General features: G+C 35.7%; 2 protein-coding genes across 2 annotated transcripts; one reads left to right on the top strand and one right to left on the bottom strand.

Annotated features, from left to right (window-relative positions):
• Window positions 1-1,980: 1,980 nt before the first annotated feature.
• LOC143621394 (phytyl ester synthase 1, chloroplastic-like) lies at window positions 1,981-12,477 on the top strand. The gene is made up of 13 exons (XM_077092830.1): window positions 1,981-2,397; window positions 2,514-2,565; window positions 2,691-2,746; window positions 5,291-5,449; window positions 5,552-5,656; window positions 5,794-5,897; window positions 6,134-6,255; window positions 6,931-7,039; window positions 7,382-7,512; window positions 7,989-8,358; window positions 11,151-11,264; window positions 11,366-11,451; window positions 12,105-12,477. Exons 1-13 carry the CDS (start codon window positions 2,013-2,015, stop codon window positions 12,403-12,405), a joined length of 2,094 nt encoding a protein of 697 aa, XP_076948945.1. The 5' UTR covers window positions 1,981-2,012; the 3' UTR covers window positions 12,406-12,477.
• A 3,831-nt stretch (window positions 12,478-16,308) lies between these two features.
• LOC143621393 (AT-hook motif nuclear-localized protein 10-like) lies at window positions 16,309-21,433 on the bottom strand. Its single transcript, XM_077092829.1, has 5 exons — window positions 20,893-21,433; window positions 20,657-20,709; window positions 17,823-17,954; window positions 16,932-17,096; window positions 16,309-16,831 (listed from the first exon to the last, which is right to left on the bottom strand). Exons 1-5 carry the CDS (start codon window positions 21,410-21,412, stop codon window positions 16,529-16,531), a joined length of 1,173 nt encoding a protein of 390 aa, XP_076948944.1. The 5' UTR covers window positions 21,413-21,433; the 3' UTR covers window positions 16,309-16,528.
• Window positions 21,434-22,400: the final 967 nt, after the last annotated feature.

Genomic DNA, 22,400 nt, shown 5'->3' with positions numbered 1-22,400 from the left:
AATTGGAAGCCGCTGCCGTTAAACATAGCCTTCTTTATGGACGAAACTGTGAATTTTCCGGAGAGGTCTTCCAACCAAGTCTAGTCATCCTCAACATGTGTCAGATCCACTTGCTGAAGAAGCATTCTTAAATCCTCGAGCTCAAAGGCTTCTCACCAGTTAAGAGTTTTCCTCTTCCATTTCCGAACCCACTTACGAGCAGACTCGTCATAACACCCTTCAACTGACCTGTTTAATTTTCTTGTGTTCGTTAAGGAACAGGCTCGGGTTTGAATTTTTAAAGGCTGAGACGTGAGCCAAGCATCAATCCAGAATTGAAACGACTTGCCCTTTCCAACTTTACCCTTTAATAATCTGGACATATTCAAATTTGAAGTCGCAAGCAGATTTTCTAATTTGGCAATAGAGTTCCATATCCCTTTGAATCTCTTGGCATGAGGCAAGATCGGCCAAGACCTGTTCGACTCTTGAATAGCAAGAATAACCTTTCTCTAAAGCGTGTTTTGTTCGGTTTTAAATCGCCACCATCATTTCGTAAACATTAACATCCCCAAGGGGGGGGGGGGGGGGGTAAGCCTGACCCCACCCGGGTTAATAGGGGTAGTAACCTTACTCCAGCTACCCAACATATTTTGTTACCATTTGAGTCCTCGTCCCAAAAAAAAACTTCCTGCGTTTTGCCTCAAGTTGGTTGATAACCGATTACAAGAGAATTAGGTGACCCTCAACTGACAAAGTACTAGATTCTCCCTCTATTTCATCTTGAAATCAAAGCTTCATTCTGCAGTTACTATTTAAACATCAAAACCTATATCTTCATCGTACCCTGGAGTTGGAAACCAGCCAATACACATCATGGTCTTAACTTTTCAAGATTCATTGTCGTGTTTTTCTTGTTTTTGAACACCTCTCTCCCGTGTCCTCTCTGCCGCGTCTTCCAAACAAAAATCAAAAACTGATGAACCACCACTGCTTATGACGACAGCCGCTTTTGAAAACATCTTCCAAGATAACAAAATAAACCGGGCCATCCTCCTCAACCAGAAGTTTGCTAATACCCAGCTCGACGGATTCAAGGACGTCTCCTCTGGCTATCAAGCTTTATTGTAATTGCTGATCAGTTAGCAAATGTCACACCCCGGTCGATAATGACAAGCTTGTGCTGCAACTCATCTCCGGACTAAATGAACGATAAGAATCATCTGCTACTATCCTTGCTCAAACGAAACCGGTCCCAGATTTCTATGAGGTTCGGTCCAAACAAATATATACTTGAAGACGGTCGCAAGTCTACTCATACCATGTACTAGCCCAGGCTATTAGCCAAGCCCCTCACGCAACACGATCAAACCACAAACCCAACCTCTGTCCAACATGGAGCACCGCTCAGGCGAGCATGGTCATGACATGGGTCGCTCCCGTGGCAGGGGTCGTGGCCGTGAGGCGTGGGTCATGGGGTTGTGCTCGAGGTGCTACTTCCAGTTCGCAGCCTCAGTCGTATATATGTTTATTCACCACAAACGGTACAAATTTTAATCGTTCAATATTTTCAATGAAAATTGTCAAATAGTTGGATGAACTCTACATTATTGCTTTTTATAGAAATGCATAGCTTTACATCCATCATTTAAACTTATGAACTTTTGAAAAATAAAAAGGTTTAGTTAAATACGTAAATAGATGTACAATTTGATCAATTAAGTAATTTTTTTTTCCATTCATGATTATGCTGTTGTTTGTTTATACACAACTTCTTACTTGCGGTTTGGAGTTCGTGAGCAGATTTCCGGTTTTGAACTGTTATGAGTACTTGTTTCCCACTATGTAATTTATCTCTATGTCATGCATATGGAATGATGCATGAGACCTACATTTCATTCTGTTTTCAAGGTGTGTTGAATACGTAACATTGACCTGGACCTTTTCCTTTGCAATTCTTGCTAGTGAGGTTGATATAGTGAGTTCGAATTTATCATGACAGCATATTGGTTTCCCTAATATTCTACAACCTAATGATCTTAACTTTAAGGCATTCCGGTGTTCCATCATCACCCACTTTCAATCTAAATGAAAACCACAGGCAGCGTTTCCGTGTTCTTGTTAGGAGTGTAGGTAATGATAATTCACGGGAATCAATTAGGATCAGTGGTGTTTCTTCTGTTAGCAAGAAGTATGCCTATGTAGCTGCTTCTAATGTCGGAGGAAATAAGAGCGGGAAGGATGTCCCTGAAGAGTTGAAAGTATTTTGGGATGATGGTTACGGGACACAAACCGTGGACGATGGGATTGAAATAGTCAGGAATTTGGTTAAGAGCGACGGAGGGCCTCCTAGGTGGTTCTGCCCCATTGCATGTGCACAAGCTATTAAAAATTCTCCAGTTCTTTTGTATTTACCTGGTATATATTTAGTGTTAATTTATTTGCTCACTTAACAACAATCTGCAGTCTAACAGTTTAGGTCTCCTATAATATTATTCGGTATGTCCTTATCAGTACTGTGATACTTTGTTTAGGGATAGATGGGACTGGAGTCGGCCTTGTTATACATGAGAAAGCTCTTGGAAAGTAAGCTGCTCTTAAGCACAAGTCAATATATATTATGTGCTTGGGTAGAGTTTATAATACTAAGTTACCATCTGCGGAAACTTTACTCCTGCTCTTACAATGACTTTTCTCAATTTGAATGACAGGATTTTCAATGTACAGTGCTTGCATATTCCAGTGTGGGATCGAACACCAATGGAAGGTTATATTAATAGAATGATTATGACTCAAAGAATAGTTTCCTTCTCATTAACATAACATATTTACAATTACGATATTAACACTTGACTACCCTAGTCTATACAATACACAATATAAATAATCTAGTCTAATGTATCCCTTAAGTCTAAGGAAGGATCACGGATGCTTATACTGCATCTGAGTCATTAAACATTACATTGGTAAGCCCTTCTTAAAAAGTATAGGCTAGTTGATAACGAGAAGGAACGTGTAACATATAGATTTGGTCGGCGTGTACTTTGCCCAAACAAAATGAATGTTGATCTCGATATGTTTGGTAAGTTGATGCTGAAAAGGTGTTCTAGACGTATAAATAACACTCTTGCTATCATGGAGACTAGCAATGCTCGAGCACTAAAAAATTTTACAAGCTTTTGTGACAACATAGCCACAACATGTGTGTTTTGATTTAATTGAACTATGGCAAACTTGTAGCAAATTCTATTTGTCTCTTAACTGAATGGTGTTTAATGATTTATTATAAAGTTGTCAGAAATATGATGCAAAATTTGTAAGGTTTGCGACAAATTTAAAGCAAACTTGTTTTTTTATTTTTTATTTTTTTATATATGGGGATTTAAAACTGTCGGAAATGGATTTATGTGGCAAGTTATATTTATGTGGCTATGTTGCCGTAAACTTGTGTCAAATTTTAAGGTTTTTTATATTTTTTGCCAAAATTTTGTGGGAACACTGCAGCAAATTTTTAATTGTGGGAAAATTGTAGGAAACATTTGTAGCAAAAACAACCATTTTCTAGTAGTGCTCGTTGTGTAGGACAACCCGATTCGAGAAGCAGATTCTGAATCCAACATAATTCTGCTATAACATTCCCCGGTATTCGGCTTCCACAATATACCGAGAAATCATGGTTTGTCTCTTGGATGACCGAGAAATGAGATTGTCATCCGAATAGACACGATAATCAGAGGTGGAGCAATGAGTGTCGAGGCACACCGGCATTAGTATACGAAATAAGAGAAGAAATAGAGTTATGTCACATGTAAACACCCATCGTTAAGGTACCCTTCAAATATCATAGAGTCCGTTTAAGTGCATTGAGATGGCCAAAATGAGAGGTATGCATACACATGCAATCTTGTTGAACTGTGTAGATTTATGGGCGAGTGAAGGTTAAGTACTGAAGAGTATCTACAAGGCTATAGTAAGTTGTAGGAATTAACTCACCTACATTAGTGCCCAACTTAATGACAATCAACAGGTATATGTACCAAAGTCTGCCATCTTTGCCCGATTCAAAGTGTCTTGAAGATAGACTAACCAAGAGATGTTGTTATGATAAAATGAAAAGTGAGTGAACACATGAGCTATGGAAAAAACCCAAAGTGTTAAGTGGCCACATGATCAAGAGGTCGTTGGAACCAAGCCCTTGATGTTTGTTTCAATCCGTAAATTGAACCATACAGTCTACAAAAATTGGTGTGGATTAGAGGGATCACGAAAACCCATTGGTTGATGCATATAAACCTTTTCAGGTAGTGTGTCATATAGAAACACATTTTTGGAATCAAGTTGATTTATATCCCACCCGTGTAGTAAAGCAATGCTCAAAAGTGTACGAATCGTAGCTGGTTTGACTACGGAACTGAATGTTTTGTGGCAGTTCCCTCCCACCGGTTGATATACACCATCACAAACTACACGCGCCTTGTAGCACTCAAATGAGCAGTCAGATTTAGTTTTTTGTTTAAAAATCCACATACAACAAATAAGGTTAGTATCTGAATGATGAGGCACTAACTCCTAAGTACTATTTTCGATAAGAGCATTAAACTCATCTATCATGGCATGGTACCAAACTGGTTTGGTTAGGGCATTGGCTGGGTTAGGGGAATGGGTTCAGTGATGACGTTTGTGTGTAGATTGAACATGGGCTTTGGTTTGTAAAAACCGACCCCAAGTTTGGTGGTCATTGTCTGGCGCCGGTGGTGGAGGTGGTGGTGTGGTTAATATAGCCGATATGGATGGCGGGTGCAGGGGAAATAGTGGTGGTTTTAGGGCGTTAGGTACAGGCGTGAAGACTGTCTGCCATGGCTTTGTCATTGTCTCCAGGTTTGGAAGATGTGGGTGATTCCAAATGGATGATATGGTCAATCACCTGGAATTCACGACGATGTATCTTAAAAAGTTCAACCCACGATGTGTCGTGCTGTTCTCCATCTCCAAAGTTATGTGGATGAAGTTATGAATGTTTGTGACTACTTTCATTGATATCATCTTCTCTAGCGTATATGCTAAACGAGTTCTAATATTGCTTAAAATTTCCATACTCTTTAATTGATCATCTTTTAGCTTTATTCTAAAGCTTCTCCGTAACCTGCAACTTTTATATACATGAGATCAATTATTCAATTCTTATGATACACGTCGTATTTGGTATAAATTCATAAACTTACAAGTTACAAGTTACATCTTTTGAATATCTTTTTAGCAAGTTGTGATGTTATGTATTATTGTATTTTCATAAACACCTTGTTTTATGAAGGTTTGATTCAAATTGTGGAAGAAATGGTGATGATTGAGCACACTTTGTCCCCAAATAAGCCAATTTATTTGCTTGGAGAATCTTTTGGTGGAGCCTTAGCACTTGCTGTGGCTGCTCGCAATCCTACAATTGACTTAGTACTTATACTAGCAAATCCAGGTTAACCTTTTTATATGCTTTTCCGAATTTATATTTATTTGTAGGGTAATGCGAATTTCAAGTATGCATGCCAGATGGTAACTGCTATTGTAACCATTATAGCAACTTCTTATGAGAGGTCACCATTGCACTTTTTACCATCGCTTTTGGGGGACTTGCCTGAAGAATATTATGGGATGCTTCCTTATGCCATGAGCCCCCTTGTTGGTACGTTCAATGCGTGTAATCCTTGTAATAATATATATGCATTTGAATGGTTACATATTAAACTTACATTTGAGCTATGCTTCTAGTATTTTCTGCTATCTTTCTCTTAAATACTATTCCAAAAATTTTCCTTTTAGGTGATTATATAAAGATCGCAATGGTTAGAAGTTACGGTAGAGATTATTTGGAATCTTTGTGGCAATTGTTTGCTGGTTTTAGTAAAGATCTACAACACCTTTCTGTAAGAACCATCTCTTTAGTTGAGTGCTTATATATGTATCTCTACTGTCCTTGATTTCATGGATTAGTGGGGAAAGTTGGTCTACCTCTTAAAGTAATAGCCATATTATAGAGTTAGCCCATTAATCAAATATTGTTTGTTTGATTTAGTGTTTGTATGCTAACTTCACTTATTTGATTACTATTTAATATCATTATTTTTCCAACCACTTCCATCTTTTATGATTCTTCTGCTAGGTGATAGCCAAAATATTACCCAAAGACACTCTCACATGGAGGTTGAAGCTTGTTAAATCAATTGCGGCCTATGCTAACTCTCGTCTCCATGCTGTTACATCTCAAGTACTTGTGCTTGCTAGGTTTCTTTCAATTCTGTGAATAGTAGTTGATCTTTTAGTTATACTCTCATGTGCACATTATTTGACAACTAACATGGCCAAGACCCTCATTTCAAAGTTTTGTTCTCTAGGGTATAAGGGAAAATTCCCAAAATAGTCAGGTTTGCCTAAGAAGTTTTCAAAATAGTCATTGAAATGTAGCCTACAGATTCATAATCATCCACCTTTTATTCCAATTCGAGAGTCGTGTCCACCAAGTCGGTGAAGGGGACGTAGCCTTAGCCTAGGCTTTTTAGCTCTAATGATATAAAAAGTACCATGGGACCCACCTTCTAACCAATCAGGTAGAGACATGTGTCACTCGTAGGCAAAATTTAGCCTACCAAATAACAGGTTGGCTTAGCCTACTCTTTCATATTTAGCCTACGATTTTTTGTCACGATACTTTTTATGCCTTTACATGCCAAAAAGTGTAGGCTAAGGCTTAATGTACTAAGACCCAACAAAATAAACAAAACATAAGCAAATTACGGGTCACAAATGATTGGTTTAAAAGGTTGATGACTATGAATCGGTAGGCTAAATTTCAATGACTATATTGGAAATTTCTTTGTCAAACTAGACTATTTTGGTGATTTTCCCTTTAATGCACTTTGGAATCTAATATTTCTACGATATTTCATTTTATAATTTCAGTGGCAGGGATAATCTCTTGCCAAGTAAAGAGGAGGCACAAAGGCTTTTCAGATCATTGAAGCACTGTGATGTGCGCGTGTTTGAGGAAAATGGACACACAATTCTACTGGTATTATTGTATTAAGATTTATCAGCTGGTGTGTAAATGTATTAGGAAAAATTATGTGTTTCTCATCAGGTAACCAATGACGTTTGTTTGCAAAATAGAAGGCTAAGGAAAGAACAGATAAACCTAAACATGGAAAAATGTTAATTATGCATAACTTGAGACAAAAACTCTTAAAAACCTCAATTCGATCAGGATTAGAGTTCTGGAACTGGCCAGGATTGGACAAAATCAAATGTTAATTCATGTTGACTTATCATTAGTTAACAGTGTGGAAAATATTAAAGACTTGTGACAAAAGAAGCTACCATAAGGCCCTGATGTCATTTCATTTTGTTGATGCAGGAGAGTGGTGTTAACATGCTTACTACTATTAAAACTACTTCCATGTACCGCCGTTCTTCAAAGCATGATGTTTTGAAGGACTTCTTGCCTATCAGTATTACAGAGTTTAAAACCTCACCTATGGAGACTTGGTATAACAGTTATCTTTAACTTGTTTATTTTCCTTCCCCTATTTGGTAGATCGAACGTTTGTACTTGCAACTTATTGGATTAAAATTCGTCGTTCATTACATTAAAACGGGTAAATAACCAAATTCGCTAACTTATTAGTTTGAAAAAAATACACTTAAGACTTTTTCTTTTATAAAAACATCTTTTGACTTTTATTTCTTATTGATTAGAAACTTATTCCAGCTTCCACCCCATGCATGTGTTACGGCGCAACAGTATACAGTATAGATTCCTTGCACGTCCAGGCATGGATCTCCTGGATCGTGCATGGATATGCTGCTTCAGAAAAGTGGTGAAGAATGGAAATCTGTTGCGTCAATGACACATCTTCTCAACCATTGGTTGATTGAAAACTTTTAGAAGCCACAACTATTTTGTCAAGATTATCGATCAAACTGTCATTTTCCGCGTTTAAAAATGAAGCATATACATGCAGGTGGTACCGTCTTTATATGGATACAGTAATGTTTTCAACCATGGAGAATGGAAAGATAGTTAGAGGTCTTGCGGGGATTCCAGACGAAGGGCCTGTATTAATTGTTGGTAATCACATGCTAATGGGGATTGATGTTTTTTCGCTTGTCACGGAGTTTTTGAGAGAAAAGAAAATCACGCTTCATGGTTTAACTCACCCGGAATTTATTAATATCGATCCTGAACATGAATACTATATGATTCCCATGGCCGATTTACTGAAGCTAGGTGGTTCAATTCCGATTTCTGGATTAAACTTCTTCAAATTGTTAGCAAAGAAGTCGCACGTATTACTTTACCCTGGTGGTATACGGGAGGCTTTCCATCGTAAGGTGAGTTGCTTATGATTATATTTCACTTGAAAGTGTCAATCCACCATATAACATTAGGTTACATTAATGTTCTTTTTTGCTGAAAAAAGTATATGTGGTGGATATTAGTGTTAATCAAACAAACAAGCACGAGATACTAGGATGACAACCCTCGTCTCTTTTCATATAATCTAAAGAACTTCACAAATATACAAAGAGAGAAACTTTTTAACACACACAAAAACAATAACCAATACTCCTATATATAGATCTACTAAATTGCTCTTTAAGACACTTACTAAACTTTCTCTTCAAAGCAAATCTTTCCTACACCAACTATAATTCAATTACGTAAAATAAATTATAAAAAACAAACCCTTAACTTTAATAATAATTCTAGATTAACCTTCATTTACCCACTTAATCTTGAATTGTTCTTCTTCCTGCTTTTGTTCCTTCTTTTAAACTAACTATAGCATACTTGCTTCACCGTTCTTCAAATTTAGCATTCGTTCCTTTAATACATAACTTCGAAGCCACATTGCTAAATTATTTCTCCAATCGTTTCATCGCATATACTCGCTCGTGATTAATACTTTCACAAACTTCAAACAAATCACTTGTGATCGTTCCAAACCGGATTTCTCTCACTTTCATAATCGGTTTCAAATCATAACTTTTTTTCTTTTCATCTTCAAAGTTGTTAGAATTACAGCATACCTAAAGCTTGATGTTGTACGTCCTATCTAGAATTCTCTAAACCTTAATCAACAATCTCTCTTTCTGATCATATAGCCTCAATATCTCATTGGCTATTTTAATCTTACATCATTTTCCATCCAACTGACCTAAGCTAAGAAGATTGATCTTCAACTTAGGTATATAGAAAACAATACCACAGTCGCATTACCTTTACCTTTGATTTCAATCTCGGATCCATGATCACCAAACTTTACTTGACCCGAAACTCGTTCATTCAAGGTAGTAAAACTCTTTCTTTCCTTGCATATGATGACTTGCACCATTATCTAAGTGTCATATTCCTTCATTATTTTCAAACACATCAGGGATAACCCTTTCTTCCTTCAAAATTACTTTCTTTATTGAACAAACTGGCATAAACAATGCAGGATCAATATCATCTTCGGTCTTTATCAAATCCACGTCTTCTTTCCCATTGCTCGGTTCTTCACATTCGTTTGTGTAGTCCCCAATCTTATCATAGTTGTAGCATGTTATATACTTCCTTCTGTCTTGCCATTATTTAGGGTTCTTTTGCCAGTCTTCACATTATTCACCATTCTCGCGTTCACTATTACATCTTGGATTCCCCCATCCTCTTCTGTTGTATCTTCCACGTCCTCGTAACTTCCAACTTTATTTTTGGTCTGGTGAATAAGAGTTGACTTTGGGATGAACTTCCATTCACATTCTTGAACTTGTTTCTTTCTTCATATGCCTTTAAACGTCCAACCACATATTCAAACGCCATAGTTTTGATGTCTGCGAGTAGCTCCATCGAAGAAACAGTAGGTAAATACTTATCCGACAAAGAGTTCAAGAATGTTCTTACCAAAACCTCTTCTTCAAGTACTGCTCCCAAGCTCTTGTACTTTCATTGTACTCCACCGAACTTAGTTGCATAATCATCAATACTTTCTGTCTTTCCCATCTTCAATCCATCTAACTCGGTTCTTAACATTTAAACACGAGCTTTCTGAGTTCTTTCTACACCAAGATTACAAATACTCAATGCTTCCCAAACATCTTTTGGTTCTGAATACTTGGTCATTTAAAGCATCACATCTTCTGGTAAGGTTTGGAAGATAACATCTAAAGCCATAAACTTCTTTATTTCTTCAATTTCTATCCCATTTTTCATATTAATTGCATCTTGCAAATTGTTCGCAACTAAAACAATTTTCACTATAACCGACCATGATGTGTAGTTGGTAGAAGTTAACTTCGGTGCTTGCAAAACAAGACCACTTATTAATTCTTTCTTTGATCCCGATCTCCCTGGATTTCCTTCTTTATCACCAGCCATGACTCGTATTTTTTTTAATCATAACTCCAAGTGACGGCTTCACACAGTGACGAAGATTATAATTACACCACAATTTCCGTCTCAAAACAAACGCTACCTACTAGTACTTTGGTACTTCATTCTCAACATCAACAAAGAAAAATAAATTAATTGTTTACTTCACTTGTATCGAGACAGTAACAAACAAATTAATTGTTTTCACTTTGATGGAACAATCACAAATATATATCACACGATTTCCAAAGCAAAACTCAGTCCTTTTGCAAATCCAGTCGCTAGGAAAGGCTTCGAAACATAAAACCTCTTGACTCTTAAGAATCGTTTATACATGCTAATAATCGTGTGTTCAATGAGCCTAGGCTCTGATACCATTTGTTAGCTCAAAAGAATCAAACAAACAAACACGGGATATAAGGGTGATAATCCTTGACTCTTTTTATATAATCAAACGAACTTCACGTGCATACATATAAAGAGACTTCTTAACACACATAAAAAAACAATAACCTAGACCCCTATTTATAGTTCTACTAAACTTGCTCTACAAGACGATTACTAAACTTTCTCTCTAAGGAAAACATTTCCTAAACCTACTACAATTCAATTAAGTAAAATAAAACATTACAAAATAAACCCATAACTTTAATAATAATTTAAGATTAACCTTCAATTAGATACATTGGCTTGGTGCACAATTTCATTACATATTAATGTCTCACAAATTGAATTAAGTTCGTTCATCACTTTATTTTGCTGTTAATAACAGGGTGAAGCTGGCAAGTTATTTTGGCCAGATAAACAAGAGTTTGTAAGAATGGCAGTGAGGTTTGGGGCCACCATTATACCATTTGGAGGGGTTGGGGAAGATGAATTATTAGAAGTAAGATCTAACATATATATTCATTCTCTTTACAAACTTTAACATAATTTAAAGGTAGATATAACTAGTTAATTACATGTTGATAATCTACTTTTTTTCAGCTAATCATTGATTATAATGAAATGAAGATAAACCCTCTTCTCAATCATATGGTGAATGAAAATAACCAAGGGAGAATAAACTTGAGGTGAACTTCACATTTTACGATTTATTTTGGTCATGAGATTGTAAACCGTTTTTAGCTACCTAAGAATGCAACCCTCTTGAGATGCCTTTGATCTTTGTTCATACCTCTTGTTATTTAGGTTGTACCTATATGATAGCTATATGCTTACGGTTTTTGTTTTTGAGCGATGACATACTCGCATGCTCGTCTACTTTGCTTGTTAGGATTTGACATGACATGACATGACATGGCGTGAACTCTCTCTCTCTCTCTCTCTCTCTCTACCGCTTTGGTTGAAAACCGCCTTATATACACATAGATACCGTTAGGCCAATCACTACTATCTACTTGAGTATTCGTGACAAAAAGAAATTTCGCTATTTTTCAATAGATTTTCTTTGTTGGAAAATATGTTGAAAAATTAGCAGTGGAATTTGTGACAAATATATTTGCAATGAAAAGTTTGTCAATTTGTCGCAAAATTAGCAACGGGTTTTGAAAGAAAATATATATCTTACAAAGGATAGCGACAAAACTTCAGTTGCAATTAAGAAAAAGGAAATTTGTCACCATTTTTTGGAACTGAACCGATTGGCGATATTAATAAGTCACAAATATGACACCTTTTAGATGTAAAGACCATGTTATTTATACATGTTATTTGATTACCGCAGGGAGGGTGTGCAAGGAGAGGTTGCAGAGCAACAATTTCATATACCCGTAGTTTTGCCCAAGCCACACGGTCGACTCTACTTGAAGTTTGGGAAGCCTATACGAACAAAAGGGAAAGAACATATGTTAGATGACGATGATTATATGCAAGAGTTGTATTTGCAGATAAGATGTGATGTTGAGAAGAATATAGCTTATTTATTAAAGAAGCGAGAGGATGATCCTTATAGAGGTACTTTTGAAAGGTATTTGTGGCAAATGAAAAATGGGTGGCTAAATCAAATTCCATCTTTCGAGCCATAAATGTTGTAGGAATGTGTACTAGTATGATGGAATTAAACAAATAAACAAAACTTGTAACTTGATTTCAATCTTTACGAACGAATTGCCATGGATTAATCTCTCAATCTGAATCACTGGCGGATAAACTTATTTGTGTGTTACACAAAATGATTTATTGGATTAGACAGATGTGTATGATGATGGATTTGAGTTTTGCCTATTTCTGTTTATCGATCAATTACCTGAGAGATCGTAACCGTATTCCTCTACTTCTGTACATGTGCGATCGATGGCTTTTTTTTGTACATAACTAGAGTTTTACCCGGCGGGTTACGCTGGGCAGGTCGGTAAAACCGGACGATGGTAAAATCCAAGCGTTGTTGGTTCTAAGTGTTGAGGCGGTAAGTCGACGCGAATTCCGTCTACTTCGGTTATCTGAGCGTTGGTAAAACCCGACTATTATCGATCCAGGGCATTGAGGCGTTGAGTCTACGCAAATTCGACATGTTTCTGTCACGTTCGTTACGGTACACGAACTAAAAAACAAATCAGCATTCGGTCGGTTTTCGTTTACGATAGGAACTAACAAACATGGCGAGTCTATATGAATAGGGTCACTTGTCGGCACATTTATTAAGGTACCGGAACTAAAATAAAGCAAAAAAATACAAAATAAAAACAAGATTGGCATTCGATTGGTTTTCTTTACATTCGTTACATGCAGGCTAAAACTAAAACAAAAAAGTGTTTTGCACCAATAAGGTGTCACCAAATGGCCCAATGACGTAATTGCGGAACCAAAAACTCTTATTTACAATAACATATTTAAAAAAACATAAATTAAATAATCTAAAAAACAGAAAAGAAAAAAAAACAAAAAATCAGTTCGAAGATAGGAGTTATCCAGATTCAAAAAAAAAAAAAATACCAAGAACTTTGGCTTTATATTCACCTCGAACCAAAATTAGTTCCAAAAAAAGAGTTATCCCCATTCAACAACCAAAAAAAAGTTTCATACCAAAAAAATTGGTTGTGTTCACCTCGAACCTGCAGAGCAAGTAAGTTTTTTCTAATTCCCTATTCCTAAGCATTAACAAATTTCTAACAACCAACACAAAAAGACACTACAATATGTTAAACATCAAAATGATTTATATATAAACAAAACAAAGGTAATCAAAAAACCCTTTTGTGACACCAAACTTTATAGTTACACTATATATATAATTGGGCTAGTCTTAATTCAGTGACCGATTTTACATTTGGGCCCTAATATGATAAAAACCCGGCCACTTGGAATAAATCAAATAATAAAGCCCAATTGTTTATTTCAAAGGCCAAATAATATTATTGTTAAACGAACCCGCACTCCCACTCATCCAATTCGGTAAATCACCAACATTATTATCTTGGTCGACAAGTTGATCCAATATACTAAATATATGTTGATAACACTAAATTACCAATATTCCTCCCCTATTTTATTGATATCCATGATTAACTATACTATCCTCACATTAACACAAACGCATGCATAAATGAAAATATTCTTTAGACTAGATTTTCACTTTTAGTACTTACACGCTACAAATATTATAATAACACGGTGTCACAATAGATTGAACCCAAGTTATATATTTAGATACATGTAGGTAAATACAAATGCGTTTACAGATCCAAATTCCACATGACACAATATTTTATTAGCATGTGTTCCAATCCTTCAAAAAAATATTTCAAAGCTCAAGGCCAACGCTTTTTGAAGCAGCTAAACTTTATATTTTTAAGTAGTTTATTATTGTTGCACATGCACTGCAATTTATCAATGAACTATTAAAAACTATACTTCAACCTTCTTTACCTTGTAGTCTGAACACATGTCATGAGAGATTACATTAACGTGTTCCAATATCTTTATTATAAGCTTGTCATATTAAATTCAACATCTAGTATTGCATTATATGGGAATTGGGTGTCTTAACATAAGATCATAAGATATTAAGATGGACTTTAAACCTATCCATTTAGCATACTTGTTCACAAGATCTCTTCCTAACTGTATACTTAGATAATCAGCCAAAAATAAAATATACTAATATCTTAAAAATTCAACATATATCACACCATGCATGATGAGCTTATGAATCATGTTATGTATAACACACAACCGTCTAGACTATTGATGGCATGAAACCCGAACCCGAAAGAATAACCGAAATCGAAAACATTTGGTCAAAGGGTGTATAAATAACCAAAGCATGTATAAATAACACTAGATATCTATTTTGATTAATCAAGCTTTGTATAGTTGCTCCTATACTACATGTCTAGCTTCCAGCAAACTACCATGACCCTTAAATGTATTCTAGAAACATCGCAACCTATTGTTTTAGACCTTTTTTTAGGTTAATAAACGTTTTTTCCTTTTAAGGCAAAAAATAATTGCAAGGATTCAAAGGGTTGAAACAAAGCTTAATTAATGGGTGATTAATGAAATCCTTAATTATAATGATTGTGAATTTACCTATTATGTACTTAATGGTATGATGTTTGTCTCTTAAAAGTAAGGTTGTGGACTTGTGGCTTCAAATCTTTGCTTTTGCAAGGTTTGAAATAGTTTATGTGAAAAAACTTGTTAAAAAGAAAAATTAGGAAAAATAATAATTCTCTCTTCTTCTTTCTTTTTCATAGCATTTTGACATTTCCATTGCTCCTGTTTTTTTATATGAAAAATTAGTGACTAAAAAGTTGCTATGATGAGGATCAGTTGCGTACAAAATCGGTTTTTTTCTCAAACCAAACCGGTTTGGTCTAAACCAGTTTGACCCAAACTGATTTGGTTTAGAAACTGGTTTAGGAGCATGAAAGTTCAAACTGGTCAAACAGATCGGTTAGAAACAGGTTTTTCTCAGACCGGTCCGGTTTTAAAACCGGTTTGGTAGTTCCGGAAGGGGAACTGTTGATTGAATCGGTGGGCTGGGTCAGTTTGGGAACCGCTTTGGCTGAAACCGGTTTTTTTTGTCACACCATTTCGGGTCAGGAACCCTCTTTTTATTATTTACAACTGGAGGATGACCAGGACAAGCTAACCGATTAGTCGATTTCTAATCGGTTTCTAACCGGAAACCTAACCGGCTAGTAACCAGTCTACCACTAACCGGTTTATACCCGGTTCTAACCGGTTTATATTATTGATCTCCAAAACCGGTTAACCGAACCGGTTATTTGGTTTTTTTAATCATTTTTTAAAAATCGGATTTTTTCCGATTATTTACCGGTTTGTCTCAAAAACAGGTAGTACCCGACCCGATTATCCAGTCTAATCGGTTATTTGACCGTTGACCAATAACCGGTTTTGCAAAAAGCCGGTTTTCAAGGCGCAATCACCAACAAGCCCACAACAAAACTAGAAATGATAAATGGTTTTAATGGAGAAACAGTGGGAACAAGAGCATCTACTGCTCTAATGGGACGCGTTGGAGGAGTCGGTATGGATACAAAGATCTTCTCCAAACGGTCAAGAACATTTAATGCTAAGATCCAATTTACCCCTTCCTCATCCTGTCGAGTCTTGGACCGAATCTCTCAAAGAAAGTACTATGGAAACAAGAGGGAGTCATGTCAATGCCTAAACAAGTCATGATGATGAACGCTAGAAAGAGATCTTTACCCAAATTTTAAGTTCCGCTGGCATATCGCAGATCAATTTATAGTTGCTTCGCTTCTCCCAAAGATATAGGAGAAAGAACTCACCTTTATTCTCACATTTACCCTCCAATCATCACCCTCGCATACTAAATAGCTCCATTTGATTTATACAAAGGACAAGATCCAAGAATATCACGACGGCTGGAAAGATTCAGGACACGCTCGAATCTTGGCAACCCAATCACGCCTATAATTTAAATTTATATAAAAATAAATAAAAAGGCATAACTCAACTCAGATAGAGATCAAAATAAAAGACATCAAGATTAATCCTAGATCGATACCACTGCAACAAGCACATCCAATCTTATTTCCTACATTACAACTACATATCGATTCGCAATAGCATAATCACATCACTTAGTTCAAGATCCTATGTTACAAGAACACCATACCAACCAACCAACCAAACCCGCCCCACTCAAATTAGCCGTTATCAATTACGAAGCATGTTCATGGTGGAGTTTGGCCAGCCCATGTTGGAATACATGGGCATCTGAGGTGGTGGCTGCTGTTGTTGTTGATGTTGTTGGCTAGCATTGCTGTACGGGTGCCTATGAAGAGGGCTACTACCACTATCACCACCAGACGACTCGCTTGATGGTCCATCAGAAGCTGGACTAGCACCCGGCACAGACCCACCACCACCAAAAGTCAACATGTTTGTAGGCGGTGCCACTGCTGGGCTGCTGCTTGATTTAGGCTTTTTGACATCTGTAATGAAGCTACCGACAACCACCTGATAGAAACAAAACAATCAACACAATGTTAATTCATGACATAGATGTGCGTGTTTGTGTGTGTGTGTCTGTGTGAGAGAGAGAGAGAGGGGGGGTGACCTGAACAGGCGTTGCTGCAACAAGGGACCCTGCAACTCCACCGCCCAAGACCCTACCATCTGAACCTGCAAGGGAAACACTCAAGCCACTTGACCTGCTGCTTTGGTTACCATCGCTATCTGTTAGCAGGAACGAACCCGATAAAGAAATTATCTCGAACCGACCCTAAAAGATGACATCAACAGCAGCCACATAAGATTTCTTAGTTCAGCAGGAATAACTTTTATAGGTCAGATTTGGTAGGTTGTGTAACATGTCAAAATGGGTATTTATTTCACTTAAATACTTAATTGCAATTCTTTTAAAAATACTTATGATTACAAAATCTACAATATTTACATTAATGATCTAAGTTATTGAACGAAGCAATTTAGGAGGTTGCATGAATTAAAAATAGCGTTGAATGTCAACCCGTTTCATTCATAACGCATTTCAACTGCTATGAAAGATAAAAACATAACTCAAATGCTAAAAGTTGTTGAATGCCCCGAATAAGTCATAAACAGAGGATAAAAAAGTGAATAAACTACTAATATTGTTAAATGCATATACATGTACATATGCATATGTACACACACATATATATGATATATACTAGAGTGAAGGTGATATAAACAGAGGATAAAAAGTCAATATATGTGTGGGTTTAAACGAGAACCATTAAAACTAGGAACTAGACGGACCACTTTTGGAGATGATCGTGCGATTCATAAAGTGGAAGAGACATAATTGTTTCGGATCTTAAATCTTATCCATCCATTGAAATATGATCCAAGGGCCAAAAGGTTGTTCCTTTTGTTCCTAATTATGTAATGGTTCTAGTTTAAACCATTCTACATTTACATAGATACACATATATATGATATATACTAGAGTGAAGGTGATATAAACCTCATATGTTACAGTGCCGCCAGACATTGCGGGTTGACGAAGAGTTACATTGCTGATGGCACCATTTGCTGATAGGATACAAACAGTGCGAGGACCTTGCTGTGAGAATGCAGTCATCTTTGAGGCTATATCCTGTAATCCAAAACATCCAATCAGCTATATGCCTATATTTATAGATATAATCGTTAAATAAGATGTTTAAATAAAAAAAGTACGTAAAGCCTAGATTGAGTGTAGCGCTCATCTTATTAAAAATAAATTTCACAAAGTCACTGAGAAGCATATTATCTTTGCTATCAATTTGCAAGGCATAGCTATGTTGTATAAGAACGTGTACAATTAGGATCCATATTTGCTTGTACATAAGGAGGTGATATTTTTAATATGTTTTCTCTAAAATCTTATAAGCTGCAGATAGCTTCAAGTACAAGTAACAAACCAAGCTTCTCTTTAAAACCTACTAGTTTGAGTCCCGTGTATTACACGAGTAGTTCTTGAAAATACAATATTTAATAAATAATCAGTATACAAGAAACAATAAACCCGTTAAACACTATTAATACAGTTGTTGTACAATAGTCTTTAAAACAATTTTAAAGTAAAAGATATTTATATATATCAAATATTTAAAAAAAATAGGAAGTAAATATTAAATTAGAAAAATTTTGAAGCATAAATTTTAAAAATGGTAAGTATTATTTTACTATCATAAATTTGTTAAAAATGGTGAGGTTTAATGTGGGAGTGACAAGTGGCAAAACTCGTAGTCTTTTATTAGAGATTATAGAATTATAGAATTATAGATTATAGATTATAGATATAGATGAGTGGCCTTACTTTGAGCCAAATTAATTAAAATATTTCTTCATTAAACACAAGCATTGCATTAACTGGACATAGAGACTATGTATATATAGGGTAGATTATTTGATATTTAATATGAGATTATGAATTATGTAATGTATATATAACATACTAATCTAGGGAGACAAAGGTACAAGGCGCACTCAAAAGGGTTAGCATGTTGAGTAACAAAAAGCGCAAAAAAAGCACACAACCATAATATTTGTGTGTATAACACACACGACACACTGATTATAGGCTTAGAAAGTTAATGCTACTCCAAAAATGTAATAAAAGACCTAATAGGACCTCAAGCTCAATACAAACTTTGCTTAACCAGAAAACATCAACACTAAAAATCATCCAATCAAAAAATATATATATACTCCCTCCGTCCCATTAAAAGTGTCTACATTTTTTTTTATTTGTCCCATTACAAGTGTCCACTTTCAATATTTATTAGCCAATTTCCAAGTTTACCCTTAAACACACACAACTAACATTAATAAACAATATTGATGGACCCAATTTCCAAGGACATTATTGTCAATTGGTAAACAAAGAAAACAATAATTTAATCTATCTTAAACTTTGTGTTTTTCAAACTAAGACACTTTGACCGGGACGGAGGGAGAATAATATAACTACTTGTACGCTAAATTAATTTTACCTGTTAAACACTCATGTGTATAAATTTAAAACAAGAAATAAAAAGTCCAAGTAAATATAAAAGGTCGAAACAAGAAAAAGAAACAAAATAAACCCAAAACTCACTTCATAGGGCATCACCTTTCACTACATAGATGCATACTATAAATTTACAAAAAATACAATCCCTAATATATCGTCTAATAGTCCAAAGATACAAGATATAGAATGTATACACAAGTATATAACAACACCGAGATAAAGTATCTAAATGATATATAAATACATATATACATACACACACATGCTCATAAATATGCATACGTATAAACACATACATAATAAAAAGATAGTTTGTCCGTCATGGTTCGTACATATGGCGTTTAAAAGTACAAATGAACCATAATGTTGGGATGACGCAAATACATCACACACGTATACAATAGGGTAGCCAATAAAGGGAAACTTTAGAAGTACCAACCAAAAAAAAGGTAAAGCAAAGAATGTCAAGCATCAAGAAAGAGATTACACGCATTCCCTAATTGCTTCAAAAATTTACCTTTAACCCTTAATGTTACAATAAATGAGTTTTCCATCTTTTATATTCCCTTTTTATCCAACAAATTCCAAGGTTAACAAAAACACACCACGTGCGTAACCCACCAATCCGATATAGGATATGCATTGTATCATATAAAAAGGGGCGTGCGTTGGTTTAGCCAAATTGAGCTAAACTAAATATTGTAAATAGAGCTTCATTGAATGACGGAAACGAGCATAAGAGTTAAGAGTGACTCATTTAAAACACAACTAGGTAAAAGAAAGCGTTGCAACAAGATCAAAAGTTCAAAACAACTCAGAAATAATAAATTTGGTAAGTTTCAAGAGACAAAAGGGCAAAGAATGTAAAAACTCTTTGAAGAAAGAAGTATAAGTAAAAATGGATAAGAAAATATCATGTGTTTCACTGTTTCTTGTACAAATTTGTCAATAATTATCCTGTTTAACCACATATTATCTACTAATTTTGGGAACAATTTAACAACATAATCTATTGCAGTTTTTCTTTCCATTAACAAATAAAATTCAAGACTCATTCCATATTTCTATTTATGCATTTTGAACATCAACAGCAATGTATTTATTATAGTTTCAAAAACTTGGATATGCTTACTAAATATTCATTAATTATACATGTAAACCTGACTAGTCAAAACACCAGCTACCCTACAAGAAAACATTAAATAATACCTTCCGGTTTCAAGAAAATTATAAGCCAGTTCTATAATTGTAAAGAATAAAGATTAATAAACAAGATTATAAAGAAAGTTGGGGAGCAGTACCTCTCCTGCTTTAACCGTGATGACATGAGGCGTGAAACCGACACCAGGCGCACCTGTCAACAAACCCAACTTATTAACACCTAATAATTGCCATATTTAACAAAAATTAAAAAAAAATTCTAACCACATAGACCAGTTAATTTAATAGTTATAAAGTCAAGATCATACTACCCAAAACTAATTAATTACTTAATTTAATAATATAATAAAAATCAGATCTTGCACATAAATACTACCTAAAGCATCCATTTGTTTCTTCCCGGAACCCGGGGGCCTCCCTCGGTGTTTCTTAGCAGCCGGGTCAGTTCCCGGAGTACCGCCGGCACTACCACCGTCATTCACACTCTCTAAATGGCCACCGGCAGTAACCGGAACCGGAGCAGGAGCTAACCCTAACGCAATGTTGCCATCGGGCGAGGGCGAATACTTCCTCGGGCGGCCTCGTTTCTTCCTGGCCGGCTCAATGTTAAACCCACCTGGCCTAAACCCACCCGGCGGCGACGATCCGTCGGCGTACTGGTCAGACCCATCAAAGGCGAACCTTTGCTGAAGGGTTTCATGGGTTATGATGGTGTTGTTGGTGGGCGGAGGAGCGGTGGAGTTGTTGGGTAAGTGGTGGTGGTGGTGGGTGGAGTAAGACCCAGGTGGCATCATCCTTCCTGGAGGTAACTGGTGGTGGTGTGGTGGTGGTTGTTGTTGGTGACGTTGGAGTGACGGTGGTGGTGGTTGTTGTGCTAGTGAGTCACGTGAGTCCATGAATCGTTAGGGGTTTTGGTTGTGATGAAATGTAGGTGGATCTGATTGAATAATAATAATAATAATAATAATGAATAAAGTCTAGAGAGATGTAATTGGAATTGAAATTGAGATTGGCATTTTGGGAATTAGGGTTTAGAATTGAAATTGGTGGCCGCCGTATAAGCACGAAATGAAACGGTGATTACATTACATCAAGTTGGGGTTGGGTTGGGTATAGTTGTAAAGGTGATTGACACCTGGTGCAGTGATCATGGTCAAACCTGCTGCTTACCATTTTCTTTTCGTCGGCAATTTTGAATCTTCTTCTAAATTCTATTTCTAATTATTTTATATACTTATTTTTGACCTTTTTAATACTTTAACTAAACTAATAAATCTTGATTCCAAATACGTTAGGTTAGATCTTTCCGGTTGATTAATATCTGTCTTAAATTAAGGATATGTCATATGTCCAATATTAACAAATTTAAAAAAAGAAAAATCTAAAAGTGTTAGTCCTCTTGGTATTTGGTGTATACCTTAATGTCCAAGACATTAAAGCTAGCAAAAGGTAAGAATTAAGATATTACTTCTTTCATGGGTTAAGAGACATTAAAAGCAAGAAGGATAAGTTAAATGGTTACTCGTATTTCAACTTACACATAATAATTTAAAATTTGTTTTTAAATTAAACTGAGGGGGTTAAACGGGTTAAATCGTTTTCTTTATGTGAGATGGGGGTTATGTCTACTTGGAGTTAAAAAGACATAAATGTATACATTGTGACTTTAGGTTTATAACAGATCAATAGAAAACCATCTTTTAACTTAATAATTGCAAGAATCTTGTATGCATTTATATCTTTTGTTTTACTCTAAACTTAACTCTCACTAGTCACTAATATGAATCATTGTTTTTTATGGCAAATTTTACAAAAATATTATTTCTTTTTTACTTTTATCTCCATCTTTGTAATTATACAAAACAAGTTTTCATATCCGGGCGT

Source organism: Bidens hawaiensis, unplaced genomic scaffold, assembly GCF_021521415.1.
Source record: "Bidens hawaiensis isolate Kalapana, Puna unplaced genomic scaffold, B.hawaiensis_p1.1 tig00002839_1, whole genome shotgun sequence".
Classification (NCBI taxonomy): Eukaryota; Viridiplantae; Streptophyta; class Magnoliopsida; order Asterales; family Asteraceae; genus Bidens; species Bidens hawaiensis.
Note: the sequence above shows the minus strand (reverse complement) of the source record. Positions and strands in the feature narration are given on the sequence as shown.